We start from the raw sequence: 24,956 nt of genomic DNA on the forward strand, positions 1-24,956 counted from the left end.
CGAATGTGTATTCTGATGGTGTTTAGTGTTGCATGACAACTAGATCTCTTTGGTTTAGAGTGGTTGTTAGGCCCTCTACCTCTATATCTTCCATTTGAACAGTCCATACATTATTAAAAGTAGTGTTTTGAAGTTTCCAACAATTATTATAAAACTCTATCTCCCTTCAATTTTATCAGTGTTTATGTATTTTGGGACTTTGGTATTTGATTCATATGTGTTCATACTTGTTAAGTTTTCAATTTTATTATATTCATATTATTATGTAACTCTCACTACCATTCATCTTCTAAACTTTGATAACTCATCATTTTGAATGTTATTATGTATTAACTCGATTAATCTTTTCCCCGTCCTCAGTGTTTACTTTTGTGTTTTGCCATTGGACTGTAATTATTTTTGCTTAGTGACTTTTAAAAACTATATTTTTAAAGCCTATATGTTTTGTCATATGTGGTCTTTGCAGCCTTTCTTCCTTTAGCTTGTGAATAGCTAGTGTCTGACAGAGCTTGCCTTGAATGCCAGAAGGAAAAAAGAGGGGAGACAAAAACAAAAACAATAAAACAAAAAACCCCTGCTTCCACTTCTGCTGCTCCATTTTTCAGTTCTACCAACCTTTCTGCTTCTTTTTTTAACTTATTCTGAATATGCAACTCCTTTTAAAAATTGTGGTAAAAGAACCATAAAATTTACCCTCTTTATCATTTTAAGTGTACAGCTTATATCGCTAAGTATATTTACATTGCTGTGAAACCAATCTCCAGAACTTTTTCATCTTACAAAACTAAAATTATACCCATTGAGTGAACAATATCTCCCTTCCCTCTCCTCAATCACAGTTTTACTTTACTTATCTATGAATTTGACTTTTATAGGTGCCTCGTATAAGTAGAATCACACAGTATTTGTCTTTTTGTGACGGGTTTATTTCATTTAGCATAACATGCTTAAGTTCACTCATATTGTAGCATGCAACAGGGTTTCCTAAGACTGAACAATATTCTGTGGTGTGTGTGTGTGTGTGTGTCTGTGTGTCTGTGTGTGTACATATACATACATAGTAGTGTTCGTTTGCCTGTGGGTTTGTTTTCTACATTTTCAGTTACCCATAGTCAACTGTAGTCCAAAAGCAGAAAATAGAAAATCCCAGCAATAAACAACTCTTAAATTTGAAATATTGCATCATTCTGAGTAGCATGGTGTAATTTCATGATGTCCCACTCTGTCCTACCTAGCACATGAATCATAATTTTGTCCAGCTTATCCATGCTATATATGCTGCCCATCTTTTAGTTGCTTTACAGCTGGCTAAATGATCAGATCCACTGAAATGGTATTGCAGTGTTTGTGCCAAACAACTCTGTTTTACTTAATAACAGCCCTGTCTTAGTCCGTTTTCTGTAGCTATAAGAAAATACCTGAAACAGTCAGTTATAAAGAATAGAAGTTTAGTTTACAATTCTGCAGACTGGGAAGTCCAAGAGCATGGTGCTAGCCCTGGTGAGGATCTTCTTGCTGAATGATAAGGTGGTTGAGGGCATTGCATGATGAGACAGAGCAAATTTTTCAGCAGTAGTTTACAGAGTCACTCCTTCAGAACCCATTAACCACCTCCCCAAGATTCCACAGTTTGGGGATTATGTTTGCAACACAGGAAATTTGGGAGACACATTCAGACCACAACAATACCCAAAGTATAGGATGTGCCAAAGAGAAACTTTACAGCACTCCTTTAAGTACCATTTCACATTCATCAAGAAGAAGGGTGTATATTCTATAGTAAGAAGTTTTGAGAGTAAAACCATATTCATGTTTTATTCAAGGATATTATTATCATTGTTCTATTTTGTTATTAGTTATCATTAATCTCTTTCTGTGCCTACTTTACAAATTAAAGTTTATCCTGGGTATGTACATGTGGGAAGAGCAGTTCTTAACATTTGGTACCATCTGCTGAAAGTGCCCTGAGGAGTAGGTGAGCAGCGAGGCAGTAACATAGAGTAAATTGTTCTTTTTAAAAACTAAATAAAAAGACACGAGAGTGCGGAAGATCTTGAGCTAAGTTAAAAACAAAAAAGTGGAACTCTCCTATCCTGTCAAGAGAGAAAGATTGGAGACAAATAAAAGAGGGAAGAGGAGAGAAAATAAGATATTGTAGCAAATGGGGTTGAAATTCAGAGCACAGAATTGAAGGGCTTGAACACATGATACCGAATTCTTTGAAACGAAGGGAAAGTAGTGATTTTCCATACTCATGATGCTATGAAGATGTTTTATTATTTTTTCCTTACAGGTCCTGAAGCTGTGCCTCCTTCCCTTCTCAAAGTAGTTATGAAACCCATAGCAACTGTTGGAGAAAGCTACCAGTATCCTCCTGCAAACTGGGCTGCGCTCCTTTCTCCACTTATGAGGCTAAACTTTGGTAAATATCAAGTGTTTTTAGGTCTTCAGATTTTGCTTTTAGGATCTGACCTGAATGGGAAAACAGATTCTTTGTCACAAGTTGTAGTAACTGGTGGACTTCGGGATCTTGTGGCTGTTTCTTTCTTTCTTTCTTTTTTAAATTCCACCATTTAAAACATTTGTTCTTATTAGTTATACATGACAGTAGAATGTATTCTGACATAGTATACATATATGGAGTATTACTTCCTATTCTTCTGGTTATACGTGATGTGGAATTAATTACATTGGTGGTCTATTCATATACGCACATAAGAAAGTAATATCTGATTCATTCTACTATCTTTCCTATTCCCATCCTCACTCCCTTCCCTTCATTCCCCTTTGTCTAATCCAGAGTACTTATATTTTTCCTACCCCTCTGCCCCCATTGTGAGAGAATATTTGGCCTTTGGTTTTTTGGGGGGTTGGCTTATTTCACTTAGCATGATAGTCTCCAGTTTCATCCATTTACCATCAAATGCAATAATTTCACTTCTCTTTATGGCGGTATCGTATTCCATTGTGTATATATACCACATTTTCTTTATCCATTCATCTGTTGGAGGGTACCTAGGCTGGTTCCATAGTTTAGCTTTTGTGAGTAGAGCTGCTGTAAACATTAATGTGGCTGCATCATTATAGTATGCTGATTTTAAGTCCTTTGGGACTTAAACCAAGGGGTGGGATAGCTGGGTCAAATGGTGGTTCCATTCCAAGTTTTCTAAGGAATCTCCACACTGCTTTCCAGAGTGGTTGCATCTATTTGCGGTCCCACCATAAATGTGTGAGTGTACCTTTTTTCCCCACACTCTTGCCAATGTTTATTTTTGCTTGTATTCTTTTTTAAAATTCGTTCTAATTAGTTATACATGACAATAGAATGCATTTATGCATTTTGATACATCATACATAAATGGAGTGTAATTTCTCATTTTTCTGATTGTACATATTGTAGGGTCACATCAGTGATGCAGTCATATATGTACATGAGGTAATACTGTCTGTTTCACTCTCCTATCCTTCCTACCCCCAAACCCCTTCCCCTTGCTTCACTCCCCTCTACCTAATCTAAAGTATTTGCCCTTCTGAGTCTTTGACTTCCTACAGCTGAGGGTGAGGAGAGAGAGATCTAATGACAGGCCAAACAGAGTAGTTAAAAACACTGCTTCTCTGCAGTGCTGAGCATGTGGTGCACACCTGGTATGGTGGATATCAAACAGTACTTCCAGAGCCCTAGGTTTCAAGGAAGCACTCTATGGGATACTGTGTTTTCTATTGCTGTTGTAACAAATTAGCATGGACTTAGTGGCTCAGAACAACTCAGATTTATTATCTTACCTTTGTATCATCCAGCTGTCCAACCTGATTCCCACCAGACTAAGTCAAGGTACAAGCAGGGCAGATTTCCTTCCTAGAGGGTACCCATATCTTTTCACTTGATGCCCTCTTTCTCCAACTTCAAAATAAACAAAGCAGGGCTGAGGCCTTCTCGCAGTATCTTCCTGGTTTTCTGCAGGCAGGAAAGTTTTTCCATATTTAAGGACTCTTATGACTAATGAACCCACTTAAATAATCCAGAATAATCTCCTGAACTCAAGGTCCTTAACCTTAATCATGCCTGCAGAGTTCCTTTGCCATATAAGTTAATGTATTCACTGGTTCCAGGGAGAAGGATGTGGAAGTCATTACAGGAACATCATTCTCCCTACCAGAGATCTTCATGGTGAGAGGCAAAGGGAATGCACAGCTCAACACCTCCCCTTCATCCACAGCAACCCCTCTTGTACAGAAAGGAATTATCACATGCACATATATTTCTTGATCCCTGCCTGACTCCATAAAAAGAACAGTTTAAACAGTGTCATAAAATTATGTGCTTCTATTGCCATGGCTGATTCATGGTTCTATCACCTACAGTAGAACGTTTATGTACAGATGATATACAGAATGACTTGTGTACTGTAATTTATATATGTAATTTTAGATATAATTAAAAGTGGTTTGGGGCTGGGAATGTAGCTGAGTGGTAGAGTGCCTGCCTAACATGCAGGAGGTCCCAAAATCAATCCCTAGCACCACCAAAATTAATAAATAAAAATAAAAAATATTTTCACTATGCTCAAGTTTTGCAGAAATGTTTATGTTTGAACCTAATCTCTGTATAAGACATGATGTCACCAAACTAGATTTCCAGAGATTTCATTTGGAAAACATGTTTCTCTGTCCCTCTCCTGCTTTTGTATATGATACTGAAAATATGGTGTACTGTTTCAGCTAAGTCCTTAGAAAAAAAGGAGAAAAGGTTTGGCTGGGAAAATAAATCCACTAAGAGGAAATAGAATACAGAAAAGGTCTGGTCAGTAGAGACAGTAGCTGTATCTATAAGCCATTTCATACACAGGTAGGTTTGTGTTGGATTCAAGGTGGAGCAGAAGGGAAAACAGGGACTGCATGATTTTTAGGTAGCATTTTCTCTTAGTTTTGGTAGTGTTTGAACATTTAGGTTTCTCTAGGTGGAAGAGAAACTTTACTCACTAGCTAAAGGCCCTTGCCAATCCCAAGACTTGGTACTGGACACCACTGCTCACATTCTTCACCTCATCACCAATAAGGTCTCTTGAAATAACTTTGGTTTACTCAAGTTATGTTACCTGCAAAATCCTTTCACTTAGCAAGTGCTTTAATTCAGACATTAAAGCCTGGAAATGATTCAGTGAAGCAACTCACTTACAGAAATCTTTTTCTCTTCTCTTTTAGGGGAAGAGATACAGCAACTCTGCCTTGAAATCATGGTGACTCAGGCTCAGTCATCCCAGAATGCAGCTGCACTGTTGGGCTTGTGGGTGATGCCACCCCTGATCCACAGCCTGAGCGTATGTACTAGTTGAGGGCATTGGCTGACAGGCGGGTAAACTGAATTTGGAGATTAACATTCATTTGGGGATGTGTTCTCAGAGTCAAGAGTGGACTGATGGAACTTTACAAAAACAGGGCTTGATAGTAGCTGGCCCACAGATTGGAAAATGATTCAGAACTGCTCTCCTGTCACTACCATTTATCATTTAGCTACTGTGTATTACAAAAAGGGGAAAGTGATAGCCAGAGGTAACAAGGTTCCTTTCTCAAGATCATACAACTAGAAAGTTGTGGAGTTCTTTGAATCTCCGTTTATTTGTGTGATATGCATAGTCATTTCTGTACGTATTAAGAAAAAAGCAAAGCTACATGCACTGGACTCAGCCCTTTCCCAGAGGAGAAAGCAAAGAAGGTGAACCTTAAAGGTTTGGTAGGATTTGGTCAGGTACGAAGGGAGGTAGTGGGAGAGTGTGGGTGGAGAGAGCGTGAACCTCCGCTGGGGTGTTCAGCTTGAACCAAGTGCCGAGAAGAAAGTGATCCAGCCTGGTATCTGTGATAGAGGGGTCAGCACCTTCCACATACGGATCAAAGGTAGACAGGAAGAATAGAGTAATAGTATTTGAAGATGTGAAGTCATTAAAGATGTTTAATTTTGAATTCATGTCAAGCTAGGAGAGAAAAACAAATTCTAGATTCATTAGCGGTTTATCAGTTGTATGAATAAATGATCTTTATCTTTGAATTTCTCTAAATGTAACCTATTATTCTTCTGTTCTCGGAGGCTTTAATTCTTTAGTGCAAGGCTTTTTCATTTCCTCAGTCTTTTGGCTTTAGTCCCCACTCTACATTGTTTTTGAGTTCCTGGCCTTTCCTACTCCTCCTAGTTCCCTTTAATTAAAGGTGCACGTTGTTGAGGCCTGAGTCCACCCTACCCACTCCAAGTGACTTCCATTTAGCTGTCATTGAGCACTTGCTATGTACCTGGTACCTGTTAGCACGGAGTGAGTACTTGCAGACATCAGATGTGATCTCTACAATTTTTACGATTTTTAAAAATGGTTTTAATGAGTTATAATTTATATGGCCCGAAAATGGCCATTTAATTGTAAATGTTGGTAAGTTTTATTTCCTTTATATGTTTTCCGTCATCTCCAAGAACACCTCCCTCACTCAGCACAAGCTCCATTGTGCCTAGATTTATTCAATCCCACTTCCAATCTCAGGCTCAGGCCACCACGGACCTGCTGTCTCTTAAAGTTTCTCCTGTTTACAAGAACTTTTATATAAATTTAAATTTAACATAAATTTTAGAAATCATTTAGAAAAGAATCATATAATATGAAGTCTTTGGTGTCTGGCTTATTTTCTTTCTGAGAAATACATTTTAATCATTTTATAGGTTGATAAACTGAGACAAATAGAAATCCAGCAAAGTTTGCATAGCTAATATATGGGAGAATAATATCTAGCTGACTCCAAAGCCTTATACTATTAACTCTTTTTTCCCTTTGAATCAGGGATATCTCTAACAGCATTTTGTTTCCTTCAGAAATTTTTCTAGCTATTAGTAATCTTTTAATTTCTGTTTTAGACCTATGTGGCTCTTTGTCTTTGGTTGTGAGTCTTTTTATCTTTGTTAATTAATGTATCATCTTATAAAATGATCTGAGATGGCATATTCCTTACAATGAGCCTCTCAGAAACTCGTGTCAACTACATTGATCTTTCTGGAAAGCTACTGATTTTGTTGACAGGCATTATATTTTCAGACAACTCCTTTTAGCCTTTAGTATCACAGCTATTAAAGTCTGTGTCATGTGACAGAGCGGTGCTGTGGTGAGCTTTGAGTCACTGTGGTCAGTTCCATGTGCTCTGCTAGTGGCTCTTCAGTCAAGTGGCCCGGGCATGCCATTCTCCTTATTGCTTCCCTATTTTCCTCAGAAGAAGAAATTAGCAATATCAAATGCCCTGTTGAGTTGTGTCCAGCCGACAGCTTTTCATCTTCAGAAGCTTTCCTTGCTGGAGTATGTAGCCTTTTAAAACCAAATAGCAACTGTTGTGTACTTTCAGAAGTAGCGTTTTATTATCCTCTAAAAAGGTCTACAGTTTCAGTTGAGCCTTTCACAGATGGACTGGCAGATAGCACATATACACAACAGTCACCCTGAATCAGAAGTAACTGTAGCAACCAAGTTACATGCACTGATGACCAGTTGGACCATGAAGCCGTGGGACAGTGAGGGAGAGGAAGCTAACCGACCCTTTTATCTCTTGGTCTATCCTCAGACACAGAGATGACCCTGAGGTTTCCAGCACTGCAAACTCAGGCTCACCTGTTTACATCTGACCTCTTCTGTTTTACTTCTAGCTGGATATCAAGAAATACCTCCTGGTGTCTGTGCCTCTGTGGATAAAACATGTCTCTGATGAACAGATCCTTGGTTTTGTTGAAAACTTAATGGTGGCAGTTTTTAAAGCAGCTTCCCCACTTTGCAATCCTGAGTTATGCCCGAGTGCCTTGCAGGGTCTGAGCCAGGCCATGAAACTGCCCAGCCCTGCCCACCACCTCTGGAGTCTGCTCCGTGAAGCTACTGGGAAAATTTTTGACCTTCTGCCAAATAAGATTCGGGTAAGGAACAAAAATATTTACATTCCTGACAATTTATGTTTGGGCTTCTTTAAAGCCTTTTTGGCAAAGGAGAGAGTTGTATGTTTTAAGAATGTGGGTGGGAAGGCTAGCAAGAAATAACCACATTCTTCACTAGGAGCGTGTTTGCTTCCAAAGAGCTAAGCTGAGGTTGAATATTTAGAACCAAAGTTTCAAGTAAGCTTAGAAGCAGCTTAAGCAGTGCTGTACCAGGAAATTTGTTGTTGGGTCTTTTTACCACATGCCTGTAGAAGATGAGAAAGCTCAGAAATCCTTTCATTTTACACCTGGAGAGTCCTAGGGTACATTATCCAATAACTGTTTTTACCAAATGACTTAATATTAGCTTCCCCCTACTCCAAAGGGTCTCTGAATTAAAGTTTTACAAAGCAGCTAAAAATCTGCTTGGAACAGTGGAATTCTGATAGGAAAAAAAAAAAATTAGTACATCCAAACAAACAGAAAGTAACATGAAAGAAGTCCTTAAAATGATAAAAACTGGCTATATGTTTTGGTTTGTTTAAAATTCAGATCTCATCAGCTGTTGTTCATGATGGTAAATCTAATAATTTGTCAGAACATGAAAAATAGATTTTTGTTATTCTTGTTTTACATTGTATTTTGACATGCTTGGGATTTTTTTTTTTTTAACCAGAGAAATGATCTAGAACTGTATATTAGTATAGCAAAATGCCTTTCGGAAATGACAGATGATGATGCCAATCGTATCTCCCAGATTACTAAGGTAATAACATATCTATATGTGTATATTTTTTTCATTATTGAATCAGAAATTGAAGAATTGATTAGAGTGTCCTTTTGACTGAAACTAGTTTTGTTTCTCATATGTTCCTGGTTAATTTCAGGAAGCTGAAACTATGCCACTATGGGGTCTATTCTCCAACCTACTGGTGTGATTGGTGCCTAATACATGTTGTATGAATGGGTAGATGGATGAATAATATTTTAATTTAATTTCTTTTATTTTGTCAAGAACATTTTTGCAATACCTATGGGCAAAAATAAGTACTGGGCAACCTCTTCAATATAATACCCACAGGAATGACTATATTCTGATCGAAGAAATTTCTATTGCATATGAAAGGCATGAATAAGTAATTCTGTTCTCAAATTTGTTTTCTTACACCTGATGCTATCCTTTTAGAATGCAGAAGCATAGTTGATTGAACAACAAACACTATTAGCTCTGACACAGGATCGTGAGTACCCCTAGGCAAATGATGAATGATGAATGAGCAAATGTAGTATATCAATAAAGTTGTCAGATTTAGAAAAAAATATATATATATACATATATATGTGTATGAGTGTGTGTGTGTGTGTATATATATATGTTTATATATATATATATAAATGCACTCCTAATTTGAGTTGGAATAGTACCTGACCCAAGGTAAGAACTCAGTAATTATTTATCATGCATAATTATTATAGTCATATAATTAATTATATTATTACATTTATTAAATGTAGTTGGAAATGAAGCATATAATTTTCTTCTTGATACCTAGAGCTGGAGGTTGCTATATTACTCACTTGAGTTTCTTAAATACCACTCAGAATATTGTCACTGGAACATACTAAATAGCATTTTGATGTTCCCCAAAGAGTTGTTCTTCTCCACAGAGGTCAGAGTTTTTGTTCATTTCTGGAAAGAATAGAAGTAAGAAGCAGTGGCAAAAGAGCAGGACTCCTTGGGTTCCAAGGCTTACTCTGCCACCACGTGTAGCTTTGGGAATGCCAGCAAGATACTTATCCTCTTGCTTCAGTTTTTTCATATACAAAAGAATGGTAATTGTAGTGTACTACAGAACATTCCTGTGTGAACTAAATGGTTAATGCAGCAGTTCTCAAATATTGTGGTCTCAGGAACACTTCAGTTTCTTATAAATTATTGGGGACCCCAAAGGGATTTAATTATATAGGTTATATCTATTGATATTTACTTTATTAGAAATTAAAACGAGGAAAAATGTAAACTTGCCCTTTACATCTTAACTCAAATGATTAAAATTATTTAATACATATACAAAGTAATGAAAAAAGTGGCATTGTTTAACATTTTCAGAAAATTTTTTAAAGTCTGACTCAAAAGACAGCTGGCTTCTCCTGGCTGCTTCTTCATTCAGTCTGGTATGATTTTTGTTTTAATGAAGTATGTGAAGAAATTCAAATCTCATACAGTGTGGATGGAAAGAGGAAAAGTGTATTAATAGTCTTTGCAGAAAATTATGAATATCCTTCTTTGATATTGCACCAAAACTCAACTCCTCTTAGTTTCTTAAAGGTTAGTTGCAATGTGGAGACCAAACCACATTAATGAAATTGAGATACTCTAATACATTAAAATCCATTGGTCTGTCTGCTTGCACTTCTGGTCTTTTACGCATGCATGATTTAGTAATGTCATACATTGGTCATTTGGAAAATGTTGAAAACCTTCCAAATGTTGACACATTTCATTGTACAATATCAAAACATCATATTTGTTAACATCCCCAGCAATCTCATCAGAAAAGCTTTTTACATATTGGGAAGCTGCCAAGCTCATAGTATCAGATACAAATTTTCTAAAAATCTAATTTTCACTAGGAAACTTAGATTTTATCATTGACAATAAATACTGTCAGGTACTTTCCTTGAAGTGAAAGGCTCATTTCCTCCAATTTTTAATAAAATAATCTATTAAATACCCAGTTTGAATAACCAGTTTTTCCATCATTCTTTCAAGTAAACTTTGTTCCATGAGAAGACTGCCTATTTTATTTAGCTCACAATTCAGTCTTACAAGCGTTTTTTGTTGAAACAACCATCATTGAAGTTCCTTATGCATATTTCCCAGTTTGTCACATAGAATATTAAAAAGATGTGTACTCAAGGGCCAAAGTTTAATGAAACTAATAATTTTTACTGTTTACAAGGATATTTTAAGTGAAAATGGCTTTTAAAAAATTACAAGTGGATGTGAAAAATACAATGAATACTAATACAGTCTAGTGTAATTATTAAAATAGTTTTGACCTCACAGAACCTCTCAAAGGGTCTTGGAATCCCCAGAGGTCTGTGTACCAAATTTTTAAAAACTGCTGAATTAATACATGTTAATTGCTTAGATTGGTGCTTGGCACATGATAAGTACTATATTTACTAGTTTTCATTTTATTTTTATTGTGTATACATACTAAATATTACCTATTAACCCCTGAATACATTCATGACTTTTATGAAGGAATAGGAGATGACATTACAACCTTTTATTGTATGTGCATTTTAATACAGCACACAGACAGATAGGTCACATGCTGCAGGAAATGAACAGTTTTAGCATCTGGGATAATAGCATCAAACTCTCCCTTTCTGTTTTGCCCTTGCCCTGAGGTTCTGTAGCCACTTCAGTTAATTTAATAGTGACTGAACAATTTGCTATTTTGCAGAGCAACATGGAAAAGGCTGTCTTTGTCAAGCTGTACTTAATCTCTCAAGGACGATTCCCCTTGATGAGCCTAACTGATATGCTCAGTGTTGCTCTGCAGCACCACGAGAAAGAGTCATTGGCCTGGATGATTCTGCACAGTTTGTACCAGGCACGGATTGTGAGCCATGCCAACACAGGTGAGGCCAGTTCCTGGCAAACATCAGGAACAGAAATAAAACTGACTGCTGTTCCTTTTATTTGTATTTGTTTTCTCATGAAAAAGCTAGTTTAGTGCTTTTTGGCACAGGTTAAGCCTTGTCAGGCCACATGGAGAGTGCCTGAATGCAGATGAGCACTTATAGAAGACAACGGCTACTTTGTAGAGATAGGAATGAATTCTTTTGAGGATTTTTCTGTTGTACTTGGCATTTTAGTCTCTCAAGGATACAAACAAGTGTACCAGGTTGCTTTTGCCTATTTTACTCAGTTTTGAAAACACACAAGGTGTAGATTGATTCTGCCAGATGAGATCATGAAAATGGTTTTTGAGTGGTTATTTTTGAATGGTCACAAAGGAAAACAAGCAAAAAATTACATAGTTATTCTGTAGAATTTCTCAAAGTTTCAAAAAATAAAATCTGGCCCTGCAACACACACTTGCAAGCTTATGAATCTCATGGTGCAAGTTTTAAGCCATTCAGACATTGTGCTTTAACAATCACCTGAAAATGGAGCTCGTCTATGGCTCCTGTCTTTCTGGTCTTGTGCTTATTGTTTCTCCACATTGCATTCAGATTCAGAATGGTACCTGGCTTAGGTGGGTCAGATGTGGCTGGGAAGCCCTTGTGATCCCAGGAAAGTTACTCATGTTCATGTGCCCATTTCCCCTATCCATCTTTCATGCCTTTTTGGTTTGAGGGAAAACCTAACAAAGACGATTGGAAGATTCTCCAAGGTGATATAAGAAATTTTGATTCAGCCTCCTCTTTGGCAATTGAGATAGTTTCCCATTTATTTATTAGTGCCTGTCCACTGAAAGACCAACCTGTGATGAGAAACGGTGGGTTTCTGTTGTTGTTGTTATAAACCAGAAGTACATTTATCAGAAAGAAACCTAGCAGATGTTTCCAAATATGCAGGAAGATACTTTAAATAAAATGAAATAATTTGATGTTGCCTTTGGTTCTAACTAGCCAACACTCAAATGTAATTCATACATTCCTCTTAAAGTTTGAAAGCCTTTCTAAGTAGTTTTTACTGTGCTGGGAATTCTCATGTAAAAAAGATTTTAAAAGGACAAAAATCAATGTTTATGCTGATGTTTATTCTCCAGTTACCATACAATGGCTAGGTTTTTGTTTTTGTTGTTGTTGTTTTGTTTTTATGTGTTTGGGATAGGGTTCCTTTGTGATCTTGGCACAAATTGGGACCACTTAAGCAAAACAGGTCTGTAAAAATAACTAATTACCCATGATTCAACCTTACTGAGTAGATAGCATACCAGATTTCTCCTAGTATATTTAATGTTGAGAGAGAAGGTCCAATAAATTCGTTTTAGATTAGTGGGTAAGGAGATTTGTAGAATAGATTTACTTTTGGAAGCAAGTACCAAAATATAGTAATCTAATAAGAATAATATCAATTCTTTCATGGGAACTCACAAGTCTCAGACCTTAAAACTGTTTAATAGGGTTTTTACCACGTTTTGGTTTAGTTATGATTGTTATTTCTGACCTATTTTACTATTCTAAGGAAAATTGTGGTCCCATTTAAAAACATATTCTTTTCATTTCAGGTGTATTGAAGAGAATGGAGTGGCTCTTGGAACTGATGGGTTATATCAGAAATGTTGCTTACCAGTCAACACCTATTCACCACGTGGCTCTTGATGAGGTACACTCTAGAGGAGTAGTTTGTAATTTCATTCAAACTGGAACTTAGATTCCGTCTCTCAAAAGAGGAATATGTTGCTGTGTCTTGGTCAGCTTTCTGTGACTTTAACAAATATCTGATGTAATCAACTTATAAAGAGAAAAGGTTTATTCTGACTTAAAGTTTTGGAGATTTCAGTCCATGATCAGTTGACCCCATAGTTTTGGGACCTGTGACATGGCAACACATCATGAAAAGAAGACGTCCTGAAGCCAAACTGCCATCTTATGGCCAGGAAGCAAAAGAGAAGAAGAGGGAGGGGCCAGGGTTTCATAGTTCCCTTCAAGGGCAAACCCCAAATGACTCAAAGACTTTCCAGTAAGTCCCACCATCTTCCAGTAGTGCTACTGTGGGAACCAAGCCTGTAACACACTGGCCTTAGGGGGAACAGTCAAGATCCAAACTATAGCATGCTGCTTGTATCTTTTCTTTCCTGCCTTCCTTTAATTTTTAAGAAATGCCAGTAACAATTCTCTGACACCTCAAGCAAACAGGTATTTTTTCCTTGCTATTGGAGATACCCAGGACTGCCCTTTGAGAAATATTTTCAACAAAATACGATCTTTGCAGGCAGAACCCGTAGAACACTAAGCAAGAAAGGGTACCTAAGGCCCTTTGTACTTAGGTTTGATCCCACAAAAGATTTGGGAGTACTAGCATCTGGCCTCCAGTCTGGCCCACAGATGGCTAAAAATGCGTAATATGACGAGATTCCTGAAGTGTATGCAGATAATCTTGATGTGTGCCAGTACCTACCTGCATATGCACACACATTGGAGAGGAGATTTTAATCATGCTGGCTGCATGACCTATGACCCAGACAAAGTAAGAACTTCTGGCATTAGGTGAGTTTAAGAAGAAGAAGATTCATAAGTAAAATGAAGACAGCTATTTCCCTACTCTCATTTTCTTGACTTGGCTTTTGCATTTGGTAGTGGAGTTTTTTCTGTAGGCCTGTTTCATGGTAAGTAAAATTTTCATTATGATATATTCCTTGAAATTTTGCACAGTTCTCTGAAGAGTTGTATGTTTAATTTTTTGAAATTCAATTCATGAGATAAGGAACTTTAAGAGATAGAGAAGTACTTTTTAAAGACTCCCCCCTTTGTTTTGGAACTCGTATGATCTGTCCTCTTTTTTTTCCCGATTTCCTAAGTTTTCATTAATGGTCCTGTTTTCTTACAGAAATCTCAGAAAACAAAGCAACAGAAAGAAGTATATTTTAAATTGCTGTAATTCAACAATTCGGATATATCAACATTAGAATTTTTTGACAAGTGTCTAGATTAGTCTTAAATATACATGGATAGATTCCCAGCAGACTTTTTTAAATGCATGAAGAGAGGCTTGTTCAAAAATAACATGAGATGTATTTTTTTAAAAATAGTTTTGGCCACATAACAACAAATATCTTTTTCCTAATTTCTTAATCTCTTTGAAAACACCAAAACCGAGGACTATTTTGATCTTGTTGTGATTAGGAATAAGTCGTTTCCTTGAAATCTTAGACTATTCATAATGAAATTGCAAATTGACTACCTCACATAAGGGGACCTTAAAAACCTGCACAGACCGAAAAGTTCTCTTCATTAAGCATGTAAATTGAGTCAGTCCAGTTCTTCTTCTGGGGTAGGGGTTGGGCAGGAGGAGGGGTGGGCGAAGGGGAAGATGACATGCATTACTTTGAGTTGGTAAGTCATGTGACCTAATGTTGCTTCTGTTTCCATCACAGGCTTTGGACTTCTTGTTGCTGATATTTGCAGTTGCAGTGGTAGCATGGGGGGACCATGAGGCCCCACTCCTCCTTGGCCTCAGTGCCAGTTGGTTGCCATGGCATCAGGAGAATGGCCTGGCTGAGCCAGAATCCAGCTTCCTTGGCAGGAGTCCAATGCACAGGGTCTCTCTGCAGGAGGCCCTCACTCTCCTTCCCAGTAGCATGCTGCTTCTGCTGCAGAAAGAGCCATGGAAGGAACAAACCCAGAAGGTGAGGTTGGCAGCCACCTGCTTAGCAGGGCGGGCTGGCTTTTGTCCTCAGCAGTTCTTGCTGTAGATTTGAGGTGGGAGCTAAGTGAAACGTGAACTACACCACAGGCTTTCATTCTCAGCCCCATATCTCAGCCACAGGCAATCTCAGAGACTGAGGGCAGCCCAGGTTCAGGGTGACCGCTGATGAGAAAGAACAACAACAAGAAGAACTTTCTTAGGGGTAGGGCGAGAGAAAGCCTCATTTTCATTCATTTACTGAAGACTCTTGATCCTGGGGACAAAAGGATGAGTAACTGTTAGCTCAGAATCCCAATGTGAGGACAGTCAGGAAGGCAAATTCAAGATTCCAGGTGGTGTCTCATGTGGGATACTGTGGTAAGCAGCAAGGCAGGGGGGTGGCCAACAACGCAGCAGTGGGTGGGTCAGGGAACTCTTCCTCAGGGAAATGTGGGTCTGGACCCCCCATCATATTTGAGGTTCCCATAACTCATTCCATCCCACAGGCGTCTTAAACATACTTGTCATTTCCCTGGATGTGATAAATGCCTAGTGGGGTTTTGTTAAAGGCCTACTATTATCACCTTTGTCCAGAGAAAAACCCAAACTATAGGAAACACCTTTGGCTTTTAATACTAAGGCTCCCCAGGCAACTAGCACAACGTGGGAAGATATTATGCTTCCTTTACTTCTTATAGGAGTCTTTGAATCCCATTTAATCAAAACTAGATTTTGATGAAGTTGAAAGCTTAAAAGTAGCATTGTGTTGCTTATTCTTGAAATCAGAACATTAATCTTTAAAAACATTTCTGAACTGTGAACCCAGTTTGGCCATCTATAACTTCACTGAACATCTCAACTAAAATGCCTTTTCCCCCTTAAATCTAATAAGCATTACAATTGCTGTCCCAAGTTTTGTATTTTCTGTTCACTTTAAATTAAAATAAATTTAAGTGTGGTCTCCCCTCGTGTTATTTTTGGACTGTGAAGCTGTGTTAACTTTGGACTACAGAGTAGACATCTTGCATCAATTATATATTTATAGGGCTTGATTTATTTACTTGCCAGTAGGATATTATACAACAAAATTTAAAAAGGAAAATAAAGAAAATATTTTAATTAAAGCCTGGAAATAGAGTTATTTTCTCTATTTTGCTTTCTTCAGCCCACCATTTCATGTCCAAAGTTAAAGTGCCTAGTATCTGTCACTAACGTTATATGTTTTTCAGTAACCCAAGACTGGTAACATTCAGTCATCAGTGAAATCACCTTGTAGCTAATTCAAAAACAATTTTGGCTGTGAATTCAGTCAAACTAATGAGTAGTATGAGTTTCAACCTCATTTGTAGGATTTATTCACAGTTAACATGCTTGGCTCTACCTAAATTATTTCATGCTTTTCTCTTGCATTTCAACTTCCATTTTGTATTCATTTGGACACATAACTATTGTCATCTATAGAAACATTTTGTTTCAGAAACTGAGGCTTATATCTGACATGTTCTCTAAATATTGCCCAACGTAGGCACCTAGGCCAAAACACACAGACCTGTGGGAGGCAGCATGATGCGAAGAAAGGCTTTGGAGTCAGGTGTGCTGGGGTTCAAATCTTGACTATTGTTCACTGGGAGTGAACTTGGGCACTCAAGTTCTTATACTCTCTGGGTCTCTCAGAGTGATCAGAGATAATATTCATGGCACATGTCTACTTCACTCTTAAAACCTGTCCCTGATCTCAGGGTATTCAGTAGGGAAAGTGGGCTTAGCTTTGTGAGGTCTTTCAACTAAAGGGGAACTGGGTACAAATCTTGTTTTCCTCTCTCATCTCTGCAACCTTAGCCCAAGCATGAATCACCCAAAGACTACTGTACTTGCAATCATGTATCTAGGCCCAAGGGACTGACAGCTCATGCTGACAATAGGATTTTCTTCACTGACATTTTTCTTTTTTCACCCTAGTTCATTGACTGGCTATTCAGCATCATGGAAAGCCCTAAAGAAGCCCTCTCAGCAAAGTCCAAGGATCTTTTAAAAGGTATGAAAAGGCTTTATTTCCAACAAAGGTGAAAGCCATCCACTGTTGTCTGTGATGCAGAATGATGTACTCATAGTATATATTGATTTCTAAAGGGGCTCAGTGATCACTAATGTGGCATTTTGAACCAGAAAGTGAGTTTAAAAAAAGAAAAAGAGTTCCAGCATCTTTAACTTTGGGTTAAGCAATTTTCAAATGTTTTATTGTAATGGTAAAAAAGAATTTTTAATTAAAATTTGGAAAATTCAGAGAAGTAAAGACCAAAGTACCTTTCCATATATATTATTCTAATATGTTTATAATTTTATACTATTGAAAAAATACACAGAGACAATTTGAATTGGACTTAATTTTTTACCATTATTTTTAAAGCATTTAAACTTGTTCTTATGCTGGTTTCATAAATAGTAGTAATGGCTGCATGGCATTTTGCCAAGGAAACTCGGCCTTTCCCATACTATCAGGCATTTGGATGTTTTGTGTCTTTTATTTTCCTATTGTACACTCTGACTGTAGGACCCTCCCCCTCTCCAAACATGGAAGATCTTTCTGAAAACTGTGGGGATTCTTTTGCTCAAATCTGAGAAGTCATTTGGGCATTGACTTTGTGGCCTGAGATAGCCTAAAATTGTCATCCATGTCCTGGGACTTGAGGGTCTAGAGCAAGTAGCTGCTGCTGATGTCCCCAACATCCTGTAAGATACTGCACTAAAAAGTCTCATTCCTGTTGGTCTTCTCTGTGATAATTTGTCTAAGCTGGAATCATAGTATGACCCATATTTTATTTTAAGTGTGGCATAATTTTTGTTTGACAACAAGAATTCATTGGTTCTGGTCCTTATCCCCACCTGCAAGTGGATGGGAAGCCTGTAGGTGATGGAACAAGGCCTCCAATATGACTCTGATAAAACAGAACTTCCCTGATTTCACAGGGCTGATCTGACATAGTTTCATTTGATCCATCCCTGGAGACTTGTCATTAGGACCTCTCTCTTCATTTGCCTCATTTTTAATGACTGTAGATCCATAATACCATGGGTTGCTCCACATATACACTCTTAGGTTACAGAGTTAACAGATGATAACCAATGAGGAAAAAAGTCATGTGGTTTAGGGACACATGTGTTCACTTGATGAGATCGTCCTGGGCTTAGAGGAGTCACATAACAGTTGTGTAACTGGCTTATCTATGTTTCTTCACATTGTCATATTTTAAATAACATTTGGGTATATTCAAATTAATATTCTAAAATAAGGTATAGAGTAAGTTACCCAAAGAGATTACACAATTTCTCTGCTTTAAATTGACCCCTGAGGGACCTATGGCAAATCAGAAATAGTAGAGCTTGTGAGTGCATGTACAAATATCATTTAGCACAGTCCTACTTGCTCCATTAAGCACACGAATTCAACTTTATTATAGGACGAGGGGTTTTGATTTTCATCTTTAATTAAACATTTAGTGGTGATTATTATATTCATGTAGAAAAAGAGCACAAATCTTAAGCAGATTTTTATAGAGAAAATGTACCCCTGTAATCAGCACCCAAGGAGAGAAAGTCACCAGCATCTCACCAGTTTTTTGGTTTTTTTTTTGGGGGGGAGGCGCAAAATTTCCCACTAACTGATTACAGGTTAGCTTTAGAAACAAAACAAAAGCAAACAAAAATGACTTTTCCCCCAATCTTAAAATCATTTTCCACCGTTAACGTTTTGCCAGGTCTTGATGGGAATTCTTAGTCTTGAAAATTAACCCAGTGAGAAAAAGCCAAGGTCTGTTCTGACACCTTTTTGATCAAAATGACCTTTTCAAATGCAGCTCCACCAAATACTGGTTTATTTTGTTGTTTCCTTTTAGCTACCCTGCTGTCCTTGAGAGTCCTCCCAGAGTTTAAAAAGAAAGCTGTATGGACCAGAGCTTATGGCTGGTGAACAGTTTTGCAGCAACCAGAAGCATTCTCAGCTGGATGAGGCAAATCATAGAAATGGAAGGAATTAAGAATTCATGTCTGGGATTGGTGAGACATTGATCCTTGATGTTAAGGGTCATGAAACAGTGGCCACATTACTGAAGCCTGACACATTCATTGCCAGGAGGAGGGGTACATCACTTTGTTACCCAGACGAGACTGAAACAGGAACATGAGTTTTCTTTATTTGACTGGATTTCAATGTGAAGATTTTCTTTGTGACAACTTGACTTTACCTTCTTCTATCCCCTCAATTCTAGTAAAATATTCTTGTGAACTTTGTGCATGTGACTTTTATTTGTCTTAAGACATAGGGGAAGGTTGTCAGTCAAAGCAAACTATAGTGGTGATAATAGTGTTATGATCTGTTTTCCATGAAATCTAAGAAGATATTCATTGACTTAGACAAGTTTTATTACTATTGATAAAATATTTTGGAACTGCTATACACATTTAAATAATAAGCTTGACACTGAATATTAACTAAATCAGATTCATTAGCAGTGATGGCTACATTTCCTTATGCTTCATTCCCTTGAATGCAAACAGAAATAATCTAGTTCAAAATAGCTTCAGCCAAAAGGGTGAATATTAGTTCACAAACCAAGAAATTTTAGATCTGATGAGAAGCAGTTACACTCAGTGAATCAAATGGTGCCATTAGACTTTGTTCTTCTTGGGATCCTTCCACATCTCTGGCAAGGTGGCTGCCAGCAACCTCAAAGGTAAGGAAAGGTGTCTTTGCCCACAGGTGTGGCAGAAACAACATGGGGAGAAGCTGCTTCATTTTGAGTTACATCCGAGTCTCTGAATAAGTATTTGGGAGGCAGGGCACGCTCATTGACCAAATCTAAGTCATATGTCCACACCTAAGATCCCTCCACAGAGAGAAGAGACAGCCCACCCAAACTGTCTAACCTGGATTTTTCCAGGATGCTGGGTAGGCAAAAAATGGCAAATATCTCCTCTAATCTTTTCTTACAATTTTTAAAAATTCTTCTTGTTGATTGATTAAAGACTGCATTTTGATTCATTGTACACAAATGGGGTACATCATTTCGTTTCTATGGTTCTACATGATGTAGATTCATACCCTTTTAGAAGTACAGAGTTCTTAGGGTGACTAGTAGTCTAAAGGAAATGAAGGATTATGACAATATACTCAATGATTGCATTTTACTCAATGGCTTGTTGTTTGCTAACTATCCTTCCTTCACACAACCATTAATTAGGGTTCTGTCTCTAGGCAGTCCTAAACACATCAAAACATCTATGAGATCACTGAAAAGAAAAAGTATGCCCCTGAAATAATGTGCCTTTGTGGCTGTCATACCATGGCATAGCACAGCACCTGGGGCTCCACAGCACTCCCTGTGGCTTGTACTTTCATGTTGTCACCAAGTGTACCCACCTCCTATGTTGAAGATAGCCCTACTAGTTTTGTTTACCAAATCTATTATTTCCTTAGGGGTCGGGCTAGAGGGAAATCAATTTGAAGAGATAAGAAGATAGAAAATTTACATTGGGAGCCAGCTTCTCTCCTTCCTACCCACATACACTCTTTCATACTACTGTTACAGGTTGAAATTTATCTAGCATTTACTGTTAGGTGCCAGACTGTAAGTACACTCGTATTGGTTTATTTCACTCTTGCAGCAGTACCATAAGGAGGTATTGTTTTCTATTTTAAAATGCAGTAAAGACATCCACGAGGTGGGAAAGTCTCACTTCTAGCCAAGTTCCTAGAACCTAAGATCCAGAACTATTTCAGCTGCATCAGGCTCATCAGCTTCCACTTCAAGATGCAAACTCCCATCAAAGATTAAATCTTGTTCATGCTTAATGTAGATTGGTGCACTCAGAAGAAACAACCCTGACTTATACTGCCAGACCTCTGGAAGTGGAAAGTTTGGAGTTGTGGTACAAAGGGGTGGGACTTTAGATTTCTGGATCATATTGCGAATTTAGATGGCAGGGAGGAATAGTGAAGAGGAAGTGGACAATGAAGGACTTTTTACTTTTGAATCGGCAGCCAGAGGCTGCTAATGCCATGTAAATGGAGAAAGAATTGATCTAGACTTCTAAACTGATTGCTCTTCTCATTTCAGCTCAGTTCCTTTTCAAACCTCGTCCCTCCCTGCTCCTGACCTTGACAAGAAAACAGGAGTACCGAAGGGAAAAAATAAGATCTCGCTCTCTTTTCTTCCCCAGCTCCCTTTTTTTTTGTCTTGAGCAGATTTGGATAGACAATTCATGGGATTTTCTTATTCATGGGAACCTCTAAAGATTATAAATTTGAAAAATATAAACTTTCTAAGATACAGGTCACTGAAATAATAAGACCCTTCCTCTTCATTACTTATATGACCTCAGGTAAGAATTAAATTGTCCCTCAAGATATTTTGGTCTGCTCTCTAGAAACCAGAAGTCTCTGCTTTTTTAGACCAGATGTTCCTAACTATATACAAAAGGAAATTTAACTTACAAGTCATCTTCTGTTAGTTTTTGAAAACACAAGTTGCCAAGAGAAAGAGCATGCAGGGATATACTAACAAATTAATGTGTGGGGTCAAAGCCATGTTATGTTTCTCAAAAGTATCCAAACATTCTGACTCTTGATTTAAAAAGTGTACATTTGGAACAGATGTTGGGATCCATGCAAGTACCTAAAATAGTCTGTTTTATTTGTAATGTAATGGCTCCATGGTAACTAAGAGGCCATTAATAACCGTTTTTGAAGTTAATTGGAATGATAGTATTCGGAGGTGAGGCCTGTTGGAAGTAAGTAGGTATGGGAGTGGAGCCCTCATGAATGGGATGAGTCAGCTTACGAGAAACCTGGGAGAGATGCTTGCCTTCTCCACCCTGTGGAGATACAGAAGGAAGTCATTCATCTGCAAACCCCAAAGAACATCCAGCTGTTACCTTGGAACCTCACCAGGAACTGAATGAGCTGGCACCTTGATATTGAACTTCTTAGCCTCCAGAGTTGTGAGAAACCTATTTCTATTGTCTTGGTCACCCAGTTTACAGTAATTTGTTACAGCAGGCAAAACTGACTAATATATACCAAGAAGCAGGTGCTGCTATACCAAACATATAAAACTGTAGAAGCATCTTTGAAATTAAGTAATGGATAGAGGCTGAAAGAGTTTCAAGGTGTATGATAGGAAAAGTTAGTAATACCTTTTAGGAATGGATGCAGGTGATTTGGGTGAGGGCTAAGTGAAAATAGAAGAAATCTGGAAAGAAAGTGCAATCTTGGAGAATACATAAATTATCATGAAGAGAACACTGACAGAAAGGAGGATGTAGATACCATTTTGGATGAGGTGTTAGATGGAAATGAGGAACATGTTATTGGAAGCTGGAAGAAATGGGATCTTTGTTGTAAAGTGGCAAAGAACTTGGTTGAATTGTGTCCATGTTGTAGTGTTTCGTGGAAGGTGAGAATGGTGGGCAAAGGAGTGGATGTTTAAGTGAGGAGCTCTCTAAGCAAACTGTTGAAGTGACTTGGTTTTCCTTCTGACTTCTTGTATTAAAATATGAAAGAAATTCATTGAAGGCAGAATTATTAACCAAAAAGGAAGCAACATTTAAAGATTTTGAAACTTCTGAGCCCATCCACATTACAAAAAATAATATGTTCTAAAGAGAACACTGAGGGCGTGGTAGAGACCATTCAGTAGTTTAGTGTGGGTGTGATCTATAGCCGTAATCAGTCACCAGCACTGCTAGTTTGAACTGAGGGGAATGGAGATGGGATGAAGGGAAGGCTGGTTGTTGGATGACTTGGATTTTACAGGAGACCATGGAGTTCATCAGCTGTGAATGTAGACCAGGAAAGAATGACCTTTAAGGTGATTTAAAAAATCATCAGATTTGTCTCCTCAGGTTCAGAAAGGGTTGGAACGGGCCAAGCCACAGGACTGAAGCCATCCAAAGATATGGGGACCTGACCTTCCCCAACAGAGACCTGGGGATAAGATTCTGCCTCAGTGGGTCCGAAGGCAAAGTAGGAAGCCAAAGATCATTCCTGAACCTTCAGATTGCATGGAGGTTTGCTAGGGTTTGAACCTACTGGGGACCGGATGCTCCTTTCTTCCCACCAGTGTCTCCCTTTTGAAATGGGGATGTCTATATTATGACCATCCTACCATTACATTTTGGAAGCATGTAATTTATTTGAAAAAAAAAAATTGCCTCAGGATGAATTATATCTTCTTACTTTCCTCTCATTTAGATGATATTTAGATAAAACTTTAGACTTTGCAGGAATGAGTTAGGTTATTGGGGGCTATTGGGATAGAGGGAATATATTTTGCTTATGAGGACATAAATGTTGTGAAGTCAGGTGCAAAATGCTATAGACAGAATCTGTTTCCCCAAAATTCCTGAATTAAGCCCTAACCCTCAATGCAACAGTATCTGGATGTGGAGCCTTGGGGAAGCAGTTCTTTGATGAGGGTGGAGCACTCCTGAATAGGATTAGTGCCCTTATAAGAGGAGATGCGAGATAGTTCATCTGTCTTGTATAAAAAAGGCATCCATCTATAAACCAAGAAGTCCTCACAAGGAAGAGAATTGACTGGCACTTTGAACTTGGACGTCTAAACTATGAGAAAAACATTTGCTAAAAACCACCCAGTTATGAGACTTTGCTATAGCAGCTTGAGATGACTAACATAGGTCTTGGAAAGATGTTTAATTTTCTAAGTGTATCTAATGTTTATGGTGGGTATTGAATTATTAGCTCTGGGGACAAAGACATTTGTCCATAAAGTATATTATTCTAGACAACTACAGAGTATATTTTAGAGTGCTTTCCTCCTACAGATCTGCTATTTGGGAATCAGAAGTGAGAAGGAATAAATATAATTTAGGTTATCAAGTTGGTTTCTCAATTTAATTGGACCTATCTCCAGTTAATCTCCTATTTCTCATCAACCCTACAGTAAAATAATCAGACTTCACCTAATATAAATGTGACTTGTATAAAAACCACAGTTTTGAGGAAATAGGGTATGCAGAGTACATGTTTTGGAAATCCAGTGAGTGATAAACAGACTGCTGTTGTGTGTAGAGTTTGGGGGGTGTGTAATCACATGTCATGGTTTTTTGTCAAGTACTGGGTGTTTTCCTGGGTTGTACTCATTGCAGTAAGTCCATGAGCCTGTCTCTTCTCAGGTCACACTGGAATGCTGTCCTTCATATTTTCTTCTTCTTAATGGAAAAGACTCTAAGGACATCTCTTCTTTCTGAGTAAAGATGACTGTAGGTAAAATACATACCTAAGGTGGAGAGGAAAATGGCAAAAGTGAGGTTGATTCATCATTTCTCTGGAAAGAGCCCTGATTTCACAACAGAGTGCTGCCCAGGGAGGCACTCACAAGGGAGACTTGGAGGAGGACCACATAAGGATGCTTCCAGATTTTACGCAGAAAGGAAGTAAGTCAACTCTTCCATCCTAGTGTTTTAATTTTAATGTAGGGAATATTTTTCCTTTTTGTGGGGTAGCTCTCTTTAAAGTTTTATCTTTGTCTTTTCTCTGTATGGGTTGTTCTTATAACTGATATCTATTACCTTCCAGAGATTATTTTCAGAATTTGTGAAGGTTAGATCTGGGGCAATGTAAATTTAATAATGGAGGTC

The 24,956-nt window shown here is 37.9% G+C and overlaps 2 protein-coding genes across 2 annotated transcripts in view; one reads left to right on the forward strand and one right to left on the reverse strand.

Moving 5' to 3' along the window:
• FOCAD (focadhesin) overlaps positions 1-19,586 on the forward strand; it is a 377,113-nt gene extending 357,527 nt beyond the window's left edge. Inside the window, exons 36-44 of the mRNA XM_079112425.1 lie at positions 2,294-2,422; positions 5,203-5,318; positions 7,670-7,930; positions 8,604-8,693; positions 11,404-11,581; positions 13,180-13,277; positions 15,049-15,300; positions 17,259-17,334; positions 19,193-19,586. Of these exons, the coding sequence (XP_078968551.1) occupies positions 2,294-2,422; positions 5,203-5,318; positions 7,670-7,930; positions 8,604-8,693; positions 11,404-11,581; positions 13,180-13,277; positions 15,049-15,300; positions 17,259-17,334; positions 19,193-19,266 (1,274 nt within the window). The 3' untranslated portion in view covers positions 19,267-19,586. The remainder of the gene's footprint in view (positions 1-2,293; positions 2,423-5,202; positions 5,319-7,669; positions 7,931-8,603; positions 8,694-11,403; positions 11,582-13,179; positions 13,278-15,048; positions 15,301-17,258; positions 17,335-19,192) is intronic.
• Positions 19,587-24,196: 4,610 nt separating this feature from the next.
• HACD4 (3-hydroxyacyl-CoA dehydratase 4) overlaps positions 24,197-24,956 on the reverse strand; it is a 30,672-nt gene continuing 29,912 nt past the window's right edge. The window contains exon 7 of the mRNA XM_079112430.1: positions 24,197-24,595. Within this exon, the coding sequence (XP_078968556.1) occupies positions 24,513-24,595 (83 nt within the window). The 3' untranslated portion in view covers positions 24,197-24,512. The remainder of the gene's footprint in view (positions 24,596-24,956) is intronic.

The sequence above is a fragment of the Sciurus vulgaris genome (assembly GCF_902686455.1).
Source record: "Sciurus vulgaris genome assembly, chromosome: 15".
Lineage (NCBI taxonomy): Eukaryota > Metazoa > Chordata > Mammalia > Rodentia > Sciuridae > Sciurus > Sciurus vulgaris.